The sequence below is a fragment of the Dermochelys coriacea genome, chromosome 1 (genome assembly GCF_009764565.3).
Source record: "Dermochelys coriacea isolate rDerCor1 chromosome 1, rDerCor1.pri.v4, whole genome shotgun sequence".
Lineage (NCBI taxonomy): Eukaryota > Metazoa > Chordata > Testudines > Dermochelyidae > Dermochelys > Dermochelys coriacea.
In genome coordinates, this window is record NC_050068.2 from 274,452,088 (window position 1) to 274,468,221 (window position 16,134).

Here is a 16,134-nt window from a genome sequence, read left to right on the forward strand (position 1 = left end):
TTAGAGACTAACAATTTTATTTGAGCATAAGCTTTCGTGAGCTGCAGCTCACTTCATTGGATGCATTCGGTGGAAAATACAGTGAGGAGATTTATATACACACACAGAGAACATGAAACAATGGGTTTTATCATACACACTGCAAGGAGAATGATCACTTAAGATGAGCTATTACCAGCAGGAAGGAGGGGGGGGGAAGGAGGAAAACCTTACATTAAGTAAGGAAACAGCAGAAGCACTTGCTGTACAATAGTCAATCTTTAATCCATGATGCACATGACTGAGACTTTGTCTACATTTGCAGCTACATGCAACAGAGAAAGGCAGGCTGTGTCTGGGCTCTGGGCTTCTGCCTCCCACCTCAGGATTCCTACCATGGCGCTGGGCATCGAGCTTGGGGCTTCTTCCGCCAGTGGCTCCCACTCCTGCCGGCTGCAGCCAGGGTAGTCCAGGCTCAGGGCCTCTCCCCCACCTCAGCCGAGGCAGCCCGGGACCAGGACTTCCAGCCCCCAGCCAGGGCTCAGGGCAATCTGGGCTTGAGGCTTCAGCCCTGCAGCTGAAGTCGGGGCTCAGCCCACCCTGGCTCAGGGTTTCTTCCCCAAGGGCTCCTGCTGGGACACGGGGTGACCCAGTTAGGGCTTCTTCCCTGGGGCTTTTTCTGAGATTGAGACCCCCACAGTTACAACACCCTGAAATTTCAGATGTAAACATCTGAAATTGACCAATTTAAAATCCCTCTGGTTGTGAAATTGACCAGAATAGGCCATGAATTTGGTAGGGCCCTACTCACGCTAGCTGGGTATGCAGCATCAGTACTCTACAGACCATCGTAACTGTAGACATACCTAGAAAGATTTCAAAGGATGGTAGTTAAAAAACATTACTACTTACCTGTGGCATCAGTGATTTAGCGATCATGTATGATTCTTCTGCTTCTTTGGTTTTGTTTAAATTTTTATAAGTTCTTCCTACATTCATGTGGGCACCAATATCATCTTTAAAAAAAAATTATTTGAAATTCCATTCATGTCTCGTAAGTAAGTGTCTTTAAAAATCTATGCCTCATGAATATTAATGCCTCTATTATAAATGTAAGCCAAAGGAATATTAAGGAATCACTGATGCCTGCTGGAAAACTGATAAAATAGTCTAAATGAATTGGATTTTAGTCACACTTCTTGTGGATCTTCCCCTTTTTCCTTTTCTTAAAGAAGGAATTTTTTATTGAAATACATCTGATGGCTGAAGAGTTCTAACTTTTCCTGACACTTCTCATCTAAAATTACAGTTCTGTTTGTGACAATAAAAGAAAAATCTTCACAATAACTAACTGTGGGTGAACCAAAATGGTGTACAAGCCTCTGCACAGGGACAAGTTACACTGCATAAGAATTATATAAAAATTATGACTTTAGGTTAAGAGTAAGCAGGAGATAAAAATTAAGAGTTTCTCTTTTATAAAGACATGGACATTGTGACAAAATGGCTGATGTTGGAACGGTAGGTCCCATGCTTTTCTTGGCAGGGGGCTAGGACGCCACCCCTTGACCCTACTCTTGGGCACCCAGGGCCCCACTAGTTGTCTGGATAGGTGGTAGAAGAGGGAAATGGGGGAGAGGTCTGGGTTTGCTCCTCACTCTGAGCCCCAGCCCCTCTCAATCCCTGTGGGTTTCTTACCCTCTTCCACCTTGGGCAGGGTTACCCTCAGTCCTTGACGCTGGGGAAGGGTTTCCCTTCCTCCAGTTCTCTGGTCTTTCAATTCTCATCAACACACCTCCAAACTCCAGTCCTCTTTCTGTCCTTGCTACACACTGTCTGCCTGAAGCAGGAATTTTTATTAGGTTCCTGACTGGGCCTTAAATTGGCTACAGGTGCTCCAATGAACGTGTAGTAATCTTCCCTAGAGTACAGAGAACCATGCCTTAATTAGCCTAGAGCTTATATATCTCCCCTCTCCCACTGCTCCTTTGCCCTGCTGTATCACAATATACAAAAGAAAAAGTAACACAGGAAAACATTAAAAGCAGAATTGTATCAAGATTATTTATTCATAAGAAGTCAGTAGATCCCTTTTAGGGTTTTCAAACTCTAAAAATCGATTCTTGGCTAAAGCACTCAATGTTCAATGTTAGAACAGTGAACAAGATTGTTCTAAGCATACTTTCTACATCATCCCATACATTTTGATTCCATATCTGAGAACATTATCTAGGAAAGAATCTGAGGTGAACGACTGCAGTACTTTCTACGTGGCTATCCAGCAGATCAGTTCCAGTAGAACTGACAGAGGATGACAAATCGGCTCACATGGATTAATGTTTTTATATGACTTTCTAGTGAGACACTTTTCAAAGAACAGATTATAAGCATTTTTACAAAGTTCTTTTACAGACAAAGGCAGACCTTACGTGCTAGTCTTGAATCAAACAAAATACCCTTTGGGCTTAAAGGACTGACATCCCAAAACAGAACCCAATGGAACTTTTTAGGTCTTCTTTACAGAATAAGGCAGAGGAAGTAATCAAATAAACCCTGCATGATGTAGACGACTAAAAGTCTGATTCTGATAAGAGCAGCAAATGGATCAGAATACTGACCACCTCACTAAAATACAAAACCACTCTTCAGAGTTACCTTTCAAGAAGCCAGGAATTTTCTTTAGGACTTCCAATTTTCTTTAGAAAATTTCTGTTTTCCTTTCTTTTGGCTAAATTTACACAATTATTTGAACATATTCATCTCAGAGATCTTTATTGATAAAGGAAGTGGAGTGCAATCTATAACAGTTTTGTGACCCATAGTTTAATACACAGCACTTAAAAGGTTAATTCATAATTGAGTAATGGCAAGATGAAACAAAGCAAAACAATTATTTCAAAAGCTTTTTGAAAATAGTAATAGTACTAGTGGTTTGAAGTCATTTTGAGACTACAAAACCACAAACAAACCACTAAAACAGAAAGAGTGTGGCATACAAAAGCTAAATGATCATAAGGGTTTTTGGTTAGTAATTTTTCTCTCACCATGGCAACTTAAGTGCAAAGAACCTTAGGTGACAATAATTCGTTTTCACTCTCTCCCCTTTGTTTTTAAACAGCTACTACCCTGTTAATAGCGGTAACGGCATAAAAAAAAATAATCAAAACTTCTATTGACTTTGGATTTCAAACAAAACACCCAACCATACAATTAATTATCATGCACTCCAAAACCACAAATCCTACATAATAAAACATGTACTGTGCATTGTATAGAATGTCAAAAAGCATACCAAATTGTGTGTGTAGTGTTCCACAAATATGATATGCATGTTAAACTGCAAGTTATTTACTTTTTCCTTTCAGATAGGTTTGAAAACTAAAAAAATATAACAGTATTACCTGCTACTTTTGTGTCAATACAGTATTAACAATACATAAAGTATAAGGAATATTTATTTAGTAGTAATATTGCATATGTACTTAAGCTTCATTAGTCTTTGTTACAACTTAAACTGTATTCCTTTTAAAAGGTTAAAAACCCTGCATTTCTGTAGATCCACAAAACTTCACTCAGAAAAGTTTACAATAAGATAATATTTTGTCCACATTTCTTACAGAGAATAATCTCGCTATAGTCAACCTACTAAATATATTACATGATTTAAAGTTCACTTATGGAAACAAACATAATTAATGCAGAAGTAATTTCTTGAAAGAGTGCACTTAGAATAGATTACAAAAAGAGATTCCCTTAAAGTATCAAATTATTAAGAAGAAATCATCAACACCACTGAATGCACCCGAGTAAATGCAACTCATCAATAACTTTTACCTGGTTGCACTTGTGTGGCCTGTATGAAGAATCTCAAAGCTCTTTCAAAATTCTTTTCATTTTCTAGAGCATGACCCACGTTATTCCACAGTTTGGCATTGTTCTTATTTACCTGAATATGGAAGGCATACAGATATTAAATTTCAAGTATATATCACTTACAGTGCTTTTAACTATACTGAATACATTTAAAGAAGCAAAGCGAATAATTTAGAAAGTTACATAAATTCCATGAAACTACTATGTAAAAAGAATATCAAATCACAGATTGGGAGAATTACAGCAAGTAAAGTAAACTTGTTGCCCAGGATCAGTTTTATTTACCAGGCTCTGTCAAATTCAATCCTTATAAAAGTCCCAAAACTATCCAATCTGTATTACAATTCTTAAAGGGAAATGGGCATCCAAGAGTAAACAGACTCCTTCATTTCACCTTTAATTCAAAGATGGCTTATTTTTGGGGCTCACATTTTTCAAAGATTTGGTCCTCAACAGAATAAATGCACCTGTGGGTTCATCCAAATGATCAACCATGCTCTATAACGCCTTCAAATGTGTGCTTATTGTGCTTACTCACAATCAAGAAAAAGCCCCAATACCTTATTTTTTTGCACATTAATTCCAATGTGAGATGACACATGGTTTTAAAACATTCTAAGAAGCAATTATTTGGGCATAAGGATTGCCATGATGTAACATAACTTGTAAACCAAATACCGCAATTCTCCAATATTATCTTGCTCAGCTGCACTTAGAATTTTGAAGAAACTGGCTAAAAAGGTCTCACTGCACAGTAAGTAGTGGGGGTCATTGTCTGGCTTGCTGGAAAACAGTGTGTGCCCTTTTAAGGACTAGAGAGCCAGGGAATGACTTTTTGCTGCAGCTGCACACCAGGCCAGTGTTGGGACACTGACCAATCCTAACTACAGGTGACCGAAAGAGAGGGGGAATTATATAGGTCCATGCCAGGGCAGGACTTAGCCCTGTTTTACCTGGACCAGGCAGAGCAGCACCCACCCTTGCTCCAACATAAGTGGTGAAATATTGGGGTTTGTCAGAATCCACTGTGGGCACTGCACTAGTTGCTACATTATTTAAGGGTTGGGAAGGAATTTTTCACTCACCACCAGATTGGCCAAACAGAACGGTTTTTTATTTCCACCTCCCCCATAGCAGGTTCAGGGGAGCTTAATTGGAGCAAACATGAAATGAGAGTTAGGCTATGATATTGCAACTAATTATGTAAATGTGGGGTGGATGTCCAGTGCAGGTACTCCATATGGAATGGATAGTGATCAGAAATGGCAAAAGATTTAAACAAAGTAGTCTTTAAAGGAGCAGAAATACAGGGGGAGGGTTGTGGCTCCTATGACTGGAATGGCAGGGACCCAATCCCCTCTTCTTTATAGCCCTCCCCACTTAAACCGCATTTGAGGTAAGGGATGGCGAGGTCCAATCAGCAGGTTGGCTGGGGACCAGGATGGGTAAGGGGCAGGGCTGATGGAAGTCCACCAGGTATATCTATTGAAACAATTATGGAATTACCAGAACTGAACATTTTTATCTGCTGGGTACTCCCAGACATTTAAGCATAAAACTGCGGCTTAATTAAACCACATCTAGTGTCTCCTGTCCTTCTTCCAGTGCAGCCAATGATCCATTATCTACTTGCCCTACGCCACTTTGAAACATAATACTGTACCTTTAAAGCTGACATAAATAAGGTGTATTCTGATTCCCAATCCCAGTTTCTGTGCAATGTTTTTAAGGCATGAGTGAATAGCACTACAGACAGACAAACCCAGGACAGCTTTCTCAGCACACTGTTAAACAAAAAAACCAAAACCAAATTAAAACCAGAGATGTAAAAATACTGGACCATTACACTATTTCAATATTATGCTAAGGGGGATATTTTACCTCCTTCCAGAGAGTAGGTATAATTGTTACTCATTGGTGAGTTAAAGCAAGAAAAGAGACTATTTTGCAATTGATATTGTAATTTATTCCAACTGAACACTAGCAACTAAATTTAAACTCTGAACTTTGAGGAACAGAATATTTAGCCTCAAACTTTTGTTATTTACTGTATCAACTGTAATGTCACAATGTCCATTTGATAAACAAGTTTATTACAATAATCCACAACAATTTTCTAAAACTAAAACAACAATGCGGGAGGTCCTTACATATGACAAACTCAAAAGTCCAATTCAACATTAAGGCAATGAATGGGATCCTGAAGTCAAATGAGAAAGTTATTTAAGTATTTTAAAAAGCAGATATTGAGAACACCTACTAGGTGATCTATTCCATCATCTTTGTCTAATACAGGACCATCCTACTATACAAGCTTTTTAATGCACAATTTCTCTAACTTTTACATAGTTTGGACATCATCTTAGTGGAGAGGTTGTCTCCTGGACCAACTTGTCCATTCACAATTACATAACATAATTACATAACGCCTGTGGCCACAATTTCTTAAATGGAAGAAAGTTTTAATGCATCTTTAGCTCTTTTTTAAATCAGTTTTAAAAACTGAAAATAATGAGAAAAATTCAGCATTAGGTGACCAGTCTGTTCCTCAATACAACTTCATCAACAAGGAATTATTTTGAAGTTCTAAGGCCTGTGTTATACAGGAGGCCAGATTAGATGACCACATTGGTCGTTTTTGGCATGAAATGATGAAACTTTCTTCTAGAGTTTATTTTCTATCCAGACTGGGTGTTTTTGGGGGTGCTACTTGATTTATCTGAGAGATATAGAAAATATAGTAGCAGCCTGATCATTTGGACCCTATATCATACTCCATCCACTGGGAAAAAACTAGTAAGGACAGTGTTACCTTCTGGTAAATACATTTAAAAATTGTTTGGTTTTAAGAAATTTTTAAAATGCTTATCTTATGCAACCTTGTAAATGTAAACAACTTGTACTGGCTCATTGTTGTCAGTTGTTTCTTATATTGTATGTTCTATAATAATTGTTCCCTGTGTGCTTTATTTTTGGAATAAGAGTGAGGGACTACTGCTTCGCTAGGGGACATGATGAAAACAAAAAGTCTTTTTTATACTACAGTAGCATTTAAAATGTTTTAGATATTGTGCAGACCTATGATGAAGACAGGCCAGAAAAACTATGGCAATTGGCACATGCCTTATTATTCTATTTATATATCAATCATTGCCTCTTTACCCAGATCATTAGTTCTCTTTTCAAAAAGAGAGCTAATGCTATTCCCACACCTTCCTTAGACAATGGGGCCTCTCTCTTTACGCAAGACCCTCTAGATGCCTGTGTGAATGGTCCAGGGAGACCTGAGACCTTCCTATGTACATAGCGTCCAGGGAGCAGGGGAAAGGCTCTGCAGATGGCAGGTATCAGACAGCAGGAAATCTCATGTCCATTTATAGGGCATTTGCTCTCATGTCACTGTAGTCCTAGGGCTGTGAAAGTGAGACTGGGAGTTTGTGCAATGTCTCCTATGGGGTGGCCCTGTACACAGAAGCTGCCACTGTCCATCCTTAGCTCTGCATCTCATAAAACTAAACCAGTAATCAACATTTTTAAATATACAGCAAACAAATATATTTTATATGTACATTATATAAACTATGCAGTTCAGTATATACAGGTGACACTATTTGTCCTTTAAAAAAAGTATAAAAAAGTCAAGTTTGAACATATTCTCCTTAGAACAAATTCTTAATTTATATATCTTTGTGCGTAATCTTTAGAAAGCGTATACCAATGCTAAGGAAAACAAAATTAAACATTTGTGTTTCTTTGATATAAAAACAGATGGGACTAATTATTAGGCTTAGAAAGGCTAGGTCTACTTAGCAGCAACATTAGTATGTAACCTGAAATAAAGAATTTTGCACTGCAATAGAAAATATTTGGTTTCAAAGAAACTTATTTTTTAAAATTTTTTATGAAAGAAAAATACAATTATTGACACTAACACCTTTTGGAAAATCACAGAGAATATAAAAATCATGAAGAAATGCTCAGTAGTGAACCATACACTCATTTGAAAGCACCACTCAGGTTACAAGATGAAAGACTACCTGCACTGTAAATTCCGCTATCACCTGAAAGACATCCCCAATTTGCTTTTTACCAATACATTATAGAAACTTAATTACACAAGTCAAATCCTTCGAGCTTACAATTTGTAGATCAGGAGAAAGAGGGAGGTAAGGACTACCTTCCTTTCTTAACATTTGATTCAGTTTCCAAATTCAATCTCAAAACAAATTTTAACCCAATTATTTTACACTTAAACAACTGTAAAATATCTGTTCAATTCAGATATGACAAGGCACAAAGAATTAGAAATATTAAAAGCTAATAAAGTGCTCAGGATAAAGGACTGTGAATTAATCAGGGAAACAAAGAAACCCAAATACTCTTCTATGAAGGTGGTGATATGAATTCCAAGATTGCTTCACAATAATTGAACCTGTAATATTAAGTGATGCAATGGAATTAAGTACATTAGCCTTTCATATTTGCATATGTACAGTGCAGACACTTTAAAAGCAAGATACTACCACAAGGCAGAACAACATTTTGAAAGCACCTGGTGATAACGGTATGGGATCTATGTTCATCCTACACATAAACCAACAAAAGTAGCTTCTTTTACCTCCAAGTTTTAGTTCAAGTAGTATATTTAAAACAAAAGTAATTTTAAAATTACATACAGGCCCTTAATCTGAGAGAGTTTTCAAGATGTCATTGGTTCCTCTGACTGGTAATCATTTTTTAATAGAAAAAAAAACAGATTTCAACATAAGCAGGTGAGTAAATATGCTTCTCCCTATTCAAAATTTGTTTTCATTGTTTTCAAACAAAAGACTTATTACCACTTAAAAATAGCCGAAAGGTTGAATTTCATGGCTCTCTCATTGCAAGAATCTACAAGAGCCAAATGAACACCACATTTTAAAGCAATGACATTATAGGTCCAAATAACATTTTGAATACAAGGGAAAATTACTGCACTGCATCTTAAGCAGGGACAGCCGGGGTGCATGGTCTGGTTTGGTGGGGAAGTGGCAAGGATGTTGCTGTAGCTGCAGAGCAGATCAGTGTGAGGATCCTAACTTGTCTCTGCCCCCGGTGACCGGAAGATGGGGGAGAGTACATAGGTAGAAGCTGTGTGGGGGAAGCCCTCTGGACCAAGCCGAGAAGCACCCACCCTTGAAAGTGGTGAAATACTAGGTTTGGTCATGATCCACTGTGGGCTCCCACAATAGGTGCTGCTTTCTCAGGGGACTGGGAAGGAATTTCCTCCTCACTGCCAGATTGACCAAGGCAAAGTAATGGGTTCAGGGGTGGAGAAGGAAAGGGGAAGCTTATTTGGGGTGAGCAAGGAACAGGCGTTAGTCTATGAGGTTGCAACTCAATTCTGTGGGGTGGATGTCCAGTGCAGGTACTCCATAGGCAAAGGATACAGTGATCAGATAGTTTGGTAAAGGATTTAAAGAAGGCATTTGTTAAAAGACTAGAAATAGGGAAGGTTTGGACTCCTATAACTGGTACAGCAGGGCACCAAACCCCCCATTATAGCCCCCCCAAACCCTCGTTCCCGGGAATAGGGGAACGGTTGGCTGGGGACCAGGATGGAAAAGCCCCCTGGTAGATACTGAAATGATCATGGAGTTACCTACACTGTACACTTTTATCTGCCAGGTACTCCCAGACAGTTAATAATGAAGTTGTGGCCTAATTAAACCACTCCTGTTCTTCTAGTACAGCCCGACAATATGTTTGAGGACCTCCTCCCAAGTCCCTTGTGGACATCTGTTCGCATCATGAAACTGCCAAAAATTAATCCTGACTGGCAGTCCCTGTTCAAGAGGCAACCTGGACTAGAATAATTGATATAACACACAAAGACAGAAACACACGTGGTTAGAGCTCTTTAGAAGAAGCTTGCAGAGCCACTTATCTACCTTTATTTTATAATGAACAAAGAGATAAATATGTAGTAATACTTAACATTTATATAGCACTTACATCAGACAATCTCAAAGTACTTTACAGATATTAATTAACTGTGCCTGGAATTACACCCCCCCCCCCAAAAAACCCCTCTATTTTTGACCTACCTTTTGTTTGATAGTCTTTTCCACCCATGTGCTACTAAAATGCAGAATCCCATGCTAGGGACATACAACACTCGTTCTGCTACTACAAACCCAACAGGAAAAAAGAGGTTTGATGCAGGAATGAATGGCAACACTATTAAACAGAGTGCCTAGAAAACAAAAGCAAACACAAACTAGTAATCAAAACTAGAGTTACAAATTGTGCCTGCCACCTGAACAAATAGAAAAATAATAATAAAAGAAATTAAGCAATCCTTATGAAAAGTAGGAGACTAAGTACACTTAACAAATCTCAAGTGTAATTTCTACATTACACTAAGAATGAACCTTTTTCACATGGGAGGTCATTTTTAGTCTACAAAGAGAAAGAACCCATGTTTGCTTAGTTACCTATGAAGCTTTACCAATTAACTTATTTGGTTGCATACAAGCTGGAGGTGGGAAAAAAGATCTATCTGCTAACATTTCTTTAAAACAACGGTTCTCATACTGCATTAAAAATAGGAAAACGGCAAGAACAACTTTATACTATCATGTTAAAGAATTTCCCACTGATTTCAATGAGGAATTCTGCATACAAAAGGTGACATGAGATGGTCCTAGGTTCTAAATCACCATGTTTCAGTAACATGAAATTCAGAATTTTCAACATTATGGCTCTTACAACTATTCTTTTTTGCCCCTTATCCATGTATATTACTTGTATGCTGTTAAACTTGTGCATTAGTATATGACATACGAACATCAGAACCATAAATTAATTTCTTAATTTGCCTTGAACTTATTTGCCAATGGTTTGAAATGAGATTTAATTTTATCTTTCTTATACATTACACAAAACTGAATTGTATAATGTAACAGCTCTATCAGAGAAGTTCTAGAATGCAGTTGCATCAGTTACTGAACCATAATATGGCTCTTTGAATCCATCCCAAAAGCTTTTGTCATATTTAAAGGAAGAGAATGAAACTCTTCCAAAGACACTTTAATGGTACTTTCAAACTTGATTTAGATCCAGTTATGTTTGGATTCATATTCAAACATGTGGCCAGTTGAATTCCTATTATCAACAGGAATGTGAAATTATTGTGAACATTTCTTGTCCATTTTAAAATATTTCCCTCAACTCTTACCCACATGTTGTTCACTCCAAAACTAACAGTACAAAATGTATGTGTTGGTTTTAAAAGTATTTTTAATCCAGTATATTTAAGACAACATTTGACATTCTAATAAAAAGGCAAGTTTTGGAAATTGTAATTTGATTTAAAAGTATTTTAACCAATGTACATCTTTTATAATTACACATGGAGTGCGTGCATGCCAAATATCTCCAAAACAGTGCATGTTCATTCCATAACAAATGGTTTTGTTATTGAAACAAAGACCAATTGCATTTGTATTTGCTACAGCTCACAACTATATATTGGACCCAAAACCAGAAACTGGCAAAGTCATCATTCAGACTATGAAGGAGTTTAGACAAGCCTGCTCATAATCCTGAGCCATCCTAGGGCTGTTTCTACACTAAATTTTTTTTTGGGTCAATTTCTCCCACTGCCCAGTGGTAGCTCTACAAATGAGAGCATAAAGGTATAGACTGGCTGCTGGTATTTTTGCCTTTGAATCATACTCCTCCTCCCAGAGAAGTGACGGTATAAAAAGCCCTCAACCAAGCTACACTAGCACTCCCTGCATTGCTAATGCTGGTGGAGCTACTTTGTAATAACTTATCAGAAAGCTCAATGTAGACAAGGCCTAAATTACCTTTATGTTGATTACACTGTTAGGGACACTCAAGAGCTAAATCCATGAAATGATTTCATGAAGCACTGAAAAAAATTGATTTAACTAAATTTGCTTACATTTCTCATTTTTCTTGGGGCTTTTTGGATGCATAAATCTCTCAAGTGAAGCCAACTGACTGGAAATCTTCAATAATCTACTTATGTGACAGTTCAGTAAATTTACAAGCCCATGTTGAAAAAGAAAGAGGTATTTTATAAACCTGACCAAACATGAATACTGAAATTTCAAATATTCTGACATTTGCAGTAAGATGAATAAATATAGCTTCATGCAGGAAATGAGTTATGCTGCCATAGATACATTTTAACTCTCATACTGTAATAGATGCATCTTTAACAAACAGCCATATAACCTGAATTTCCCTTTTATGCTATAAAATAAACGTTGCCATATTTATGGCCACTTAACCATTAGCAACTAGTAATTTTATTGCAATAACCTATATCTGAACTTAAAAAATTGTTTTGCTCGACAATAATAATTCCTAATATTAAGCCTAACTGACTTTTTCATGTTCATTTTTGTAATCTGTTGAAAAAATTTCAGAAGTATAAAATAAATGGATAAGTAAAGCATTGGGGGTGTAATCCAATTTATTTGGAAAAAGGCAAGAGAGTTACTTGTGTGGAGTTTAGTAAGAGATGCATAATGTTATTAATACACTTTTCTTTGCAAGTCTATTATGGCACAGTCCTGGTCCCTTTTTCAAGTAATTCCCTTACTAGAAGAGTGAACCAACTCTCCAAAGACGTGGTGGTAGGAAAGAATATTGTCAGATATTACAACTTATTGGGAACTGAGAGGAGAAAGTGGACAATTTCCTTTAAAAAAGGTGTGTATTCTTTTTCAAAGATAGTTTAGGTACCAATTCATAGTCATGGGCAATGTGAAGTTGGGAATCATTGCATTAGTGGCGCTGACATGAGAACTGTCACTGGTCCCCTGGAAAACAGTGACTTTTTGGTAATGGCCCAGGATGGAATTGTGTAGTAATTTTTTTTGTTTAATATACAGGGTCTAAGGAAAAAATGATGCTCAGAGTTAACGTGGTCAAATTACTACAAGAACTGCACTAACAAGGAGAACAAGGTAAGAATACAAGGCGGGGATGCAATCACTATTTATCAAGTCTCATTGATATTAAGAGCTATTTAAATGTCCTAACTGTTCACCAATTGTGTTCAATAGCAGTATAAATAGAACTGTGTTCAGTTTTCTTAAATACTTGTAATATTTGGGATCTGTTTAAAGATATATCTTTCATACCAAGTTAATAAAAAGCTATGTAACCAGCTTTACTTTGTGTTCTCTATAGTATACCGATTAAATCTGTTTAAGGCAGCTGGAATTGGATGTACATACTGCTGCACCTTTTATAATTGCTGTCAAGCACTTCAGAAAGAAGGATTTTGAACAACAGTCTCCTACCTGAAGCCAACAGCTTGAGTTACTAGTTAAAAGTCAAAAGGAAATTTGGAACAAGAAAAACCAAGATGACTTGAAACGTGCTAAGCTTTATTACAGAGATCATAACACCCAGTTGTACATACTGACATGGACTTTGGAGACTTATTTCCAAGAACAGGATTTTCAGACTGCTTATATCAAGCAAAAATGGCAGCTTTCTTTTAAGATGTTGTTCTATTCTGAAAAGGGTCTGTAAAATGGCATTGCGGGATTCCACATTTAATATGATATATGTAAAATGAGCACAGTTAATGTCTTTAGTGTTTATAATTCGCCACCCAACTGCCAGACTTGCAAACTCCACCTGGGATCCAAGTGATGAGGTGGGTTCTTTTCTTCTCATCATCATCATCTGTAGACCAAAATATGCCCTCAGTGCCAGCAGTGACACCTCACTGCCTGCAGTGGGCTTGCTCAAGTGCAATTCATTGAGTGTTAGTAAATAATTCTCATCAGGATTTTCAAAGGAGCCTAAAGGAGGTAGGAACCCAAATTTCAGTGGGATCTGGACACCTAATTTCTTTAGGTTTCTCTGTTGGTGATGTACAAGAAGGAAAAAAAAAATCTAGCCTGCTCTCTCAACTGCTGTAGTTCTGAAGTGCTGACAGGAGTAACAAGCAGTAAACTTATTTTTGTTACTAAAACAAATGGATATTAGTGAACACACGAAGCTAATCCATTAAGTAATTAGGTGTCACATTCACAGGGACTTATCATGGAGCAGAATTGCACTTTAAAATAATCAATCTAATACCAAGTTGTGGGATGAAGAAAAAAATTGTTGCTTAACCATATACTGTAACCTGTTTTTCCAGTCCACATAAATTTCATAGGGAAAGTACATTAAAATCAGATATAATCATTTAATTAAAATCTGTTAGTAGATACAGCAGTGATGAACACATGGAAACACCTAAGATGAATATATCAGCATAAGCTTTTTAGAGCATAAAGTGCCACCTTAACTACGGCTGTCTTTGTTTACTGAGAGATGCAACTAAACTAAAGGCGAGAAAAAAGGGTCTGTCAAAAAACAGAGGGAAAAGCTCACCTAATTCAATGGAAGTTGCCATAGCCATTCACTTACTACTACAAAGTACTCATCTTGGAAAATTTAACGCTAAATCATAAATTAAAAATCTCTCTGTCATCAGAATAGCTTGAATTACAGATTATAAATACTTTGGTTTAATTAGGAGATCAAAACAGATAAGGAGGGCAACAGAAACCCAGCTAAACTTGAACCAGTCAATAGGGTTTTCTGGCAGTTTTCAATACCAGGAATTGTGATGCCATTTTCTGTATTGATGCAGTGAACACTAATATCTGCAATTAGGCCTGATGGCTTAACTACTTATTCTACACCAAAGCACAGAGTATACCTAATTAGAAAGTGGCTTTGGGACCCTATTTTAACTTCCTATCTTGTGGATGGTAGATTAACAAGCACTATATAAGCAATGTGTTGTAAAAATGCAGAGGTTAAAAATAGAGGTACATAAAAAGTCATAACACCAAATTTTCTTCATAGACAATAGATGGGGGCCCCATTGATGGACAATGAAGACACAGTCTACACTTAAGTTTTACCAGAACAAGTATGTGAGTCAAAGGCATGATTTTTTGCTGATACACTTATGCTGGTAAAAGACCAAGCGTGGGCACAATTCTACAGGTATAAGATACTATACAGCTTATTTTGCATTGCAGAATCAGAATGAGCTATATAGGTATAAACACTTTTATACCAGTATAAAACTGTGTTCAAAACTGGTATGTAAGTGAAAGAGAGCGTCTGCCATTTTAACTATGCTGGATAAATTAAAGCAACAAAACTTAATTGCAGAAAACACCTTATATCCATTGGCTAAGAACAGGTCTCACTTGGAAGTCACTGAGTTTTTATTTCAAAATGAGCCAATTAGTGAAAAGAATTTCAGTTTTTGTGGATTACTTTAGAAAAAGATTTCTAAATCACAATTAAGATATCTCATCAGCAACTGTGTCATACCTTTATTAGGCAGCATTTATAGCTTACCTAGTTTATTTAGATAATAAGTACTACCAGATGAATGAAATCTCTTTTTTCACCTACAAAATTAGCTGTGATACCGATGCATAATTATACGGTAGATTTTTATACATCAGTACAAAGTAGATGTACATTGCAAATAGTCTCACTCGACAAAGACTGGGTTTGCCCATTTTACTTAATGACTGTTGTGTGATTTTTCTTAATAGGGTAAACATCTAGGAGGAAAAGAAAGTTGCATGGTAGTAGCTATTTTGATCAAGGTTTGAAAATAGAATATTCTAGAAGACGTATAAGTCAATGTTTCTTCATGTTTGCCGGACCACCTACATCCAGTCTACAAGGAGTTCACTGTACTAATATTCCTAAAGACAGCAGATTAGAAGCAGTTTTCTGACCTACAGTGTTGTTTACACGTTACAGTACTTGAGGGATAATTGTATCTAATATATAGTAATGCATCCCCATTTTCTGGTAAACTAGGCTCCAGGCACTTAGATTTCATGCCAAAGAATCAGTATCAAACAGCTAAAAGGATTTTAAAAAAACATGTGTATGCAGCTGTGCTACATGAGGAGATTTGCAGTGAACATTCTGTTATAAAAAGAGATGTTTCAATCAGTGAAGCAGACATTTTAAACACTAGAAATAAAAAGGCCTCTTTAAAATGAGCTAGTACTATTTAACTGACTATTTGTGGTGAAAATTCTATTAATCCTTTTTCTCTCTGAACTTGATTATTTTCTCTGGCACTATGGAGTCTCAATGTTCAAGATTCCTTATCAGGAAAAGCCCTTCTCTTTCTTAAAAATGATGCTGAAGAGCTAAGGGAATCTCAGGAGTTTTTCCACTACTTTCAGCATAGGCCACTTCATTGTAACCAAAAGG

General features: G+C 36.9%; 1 protein-coding gene across 3 annotated transcripts in view; it reads right to left on the reverse strand.

Annotated features, from left to right (window-relative positions):
- The window catches only part of TMTC3 (transmembrane O-mannosyltransferase targeting cadherins 3), a 45,336-nt gene that overhangs the window by 6,250 nt on the left and 22,952 nt on the right, over positions 1-16,134 (reverse strand). For all 3 annotated transcript variants that reach the window (XM_038401703.2, XM_038401683.2, XM_038401693.2), the window contains 4 exons: positions 9,939-10,087; positions 5,516-5,636; positions 3,814-3,925; positions 892-995 (listed from right to left, as the gene is read on the reverse strand). In XM_038401703.2, the coding sequence (XP_038257631.1) occupies positions 892-995; positions 3,814-3,925; positions 5,516-5,636; positions 9,939-10,087 (486 nt within the window). The remainder of the gene's footprint in view (positions 1-891; positions 996-3,813; positions 3,926-5,515; positions 5,637-9,938; positions 10,088-16,134) is intronic.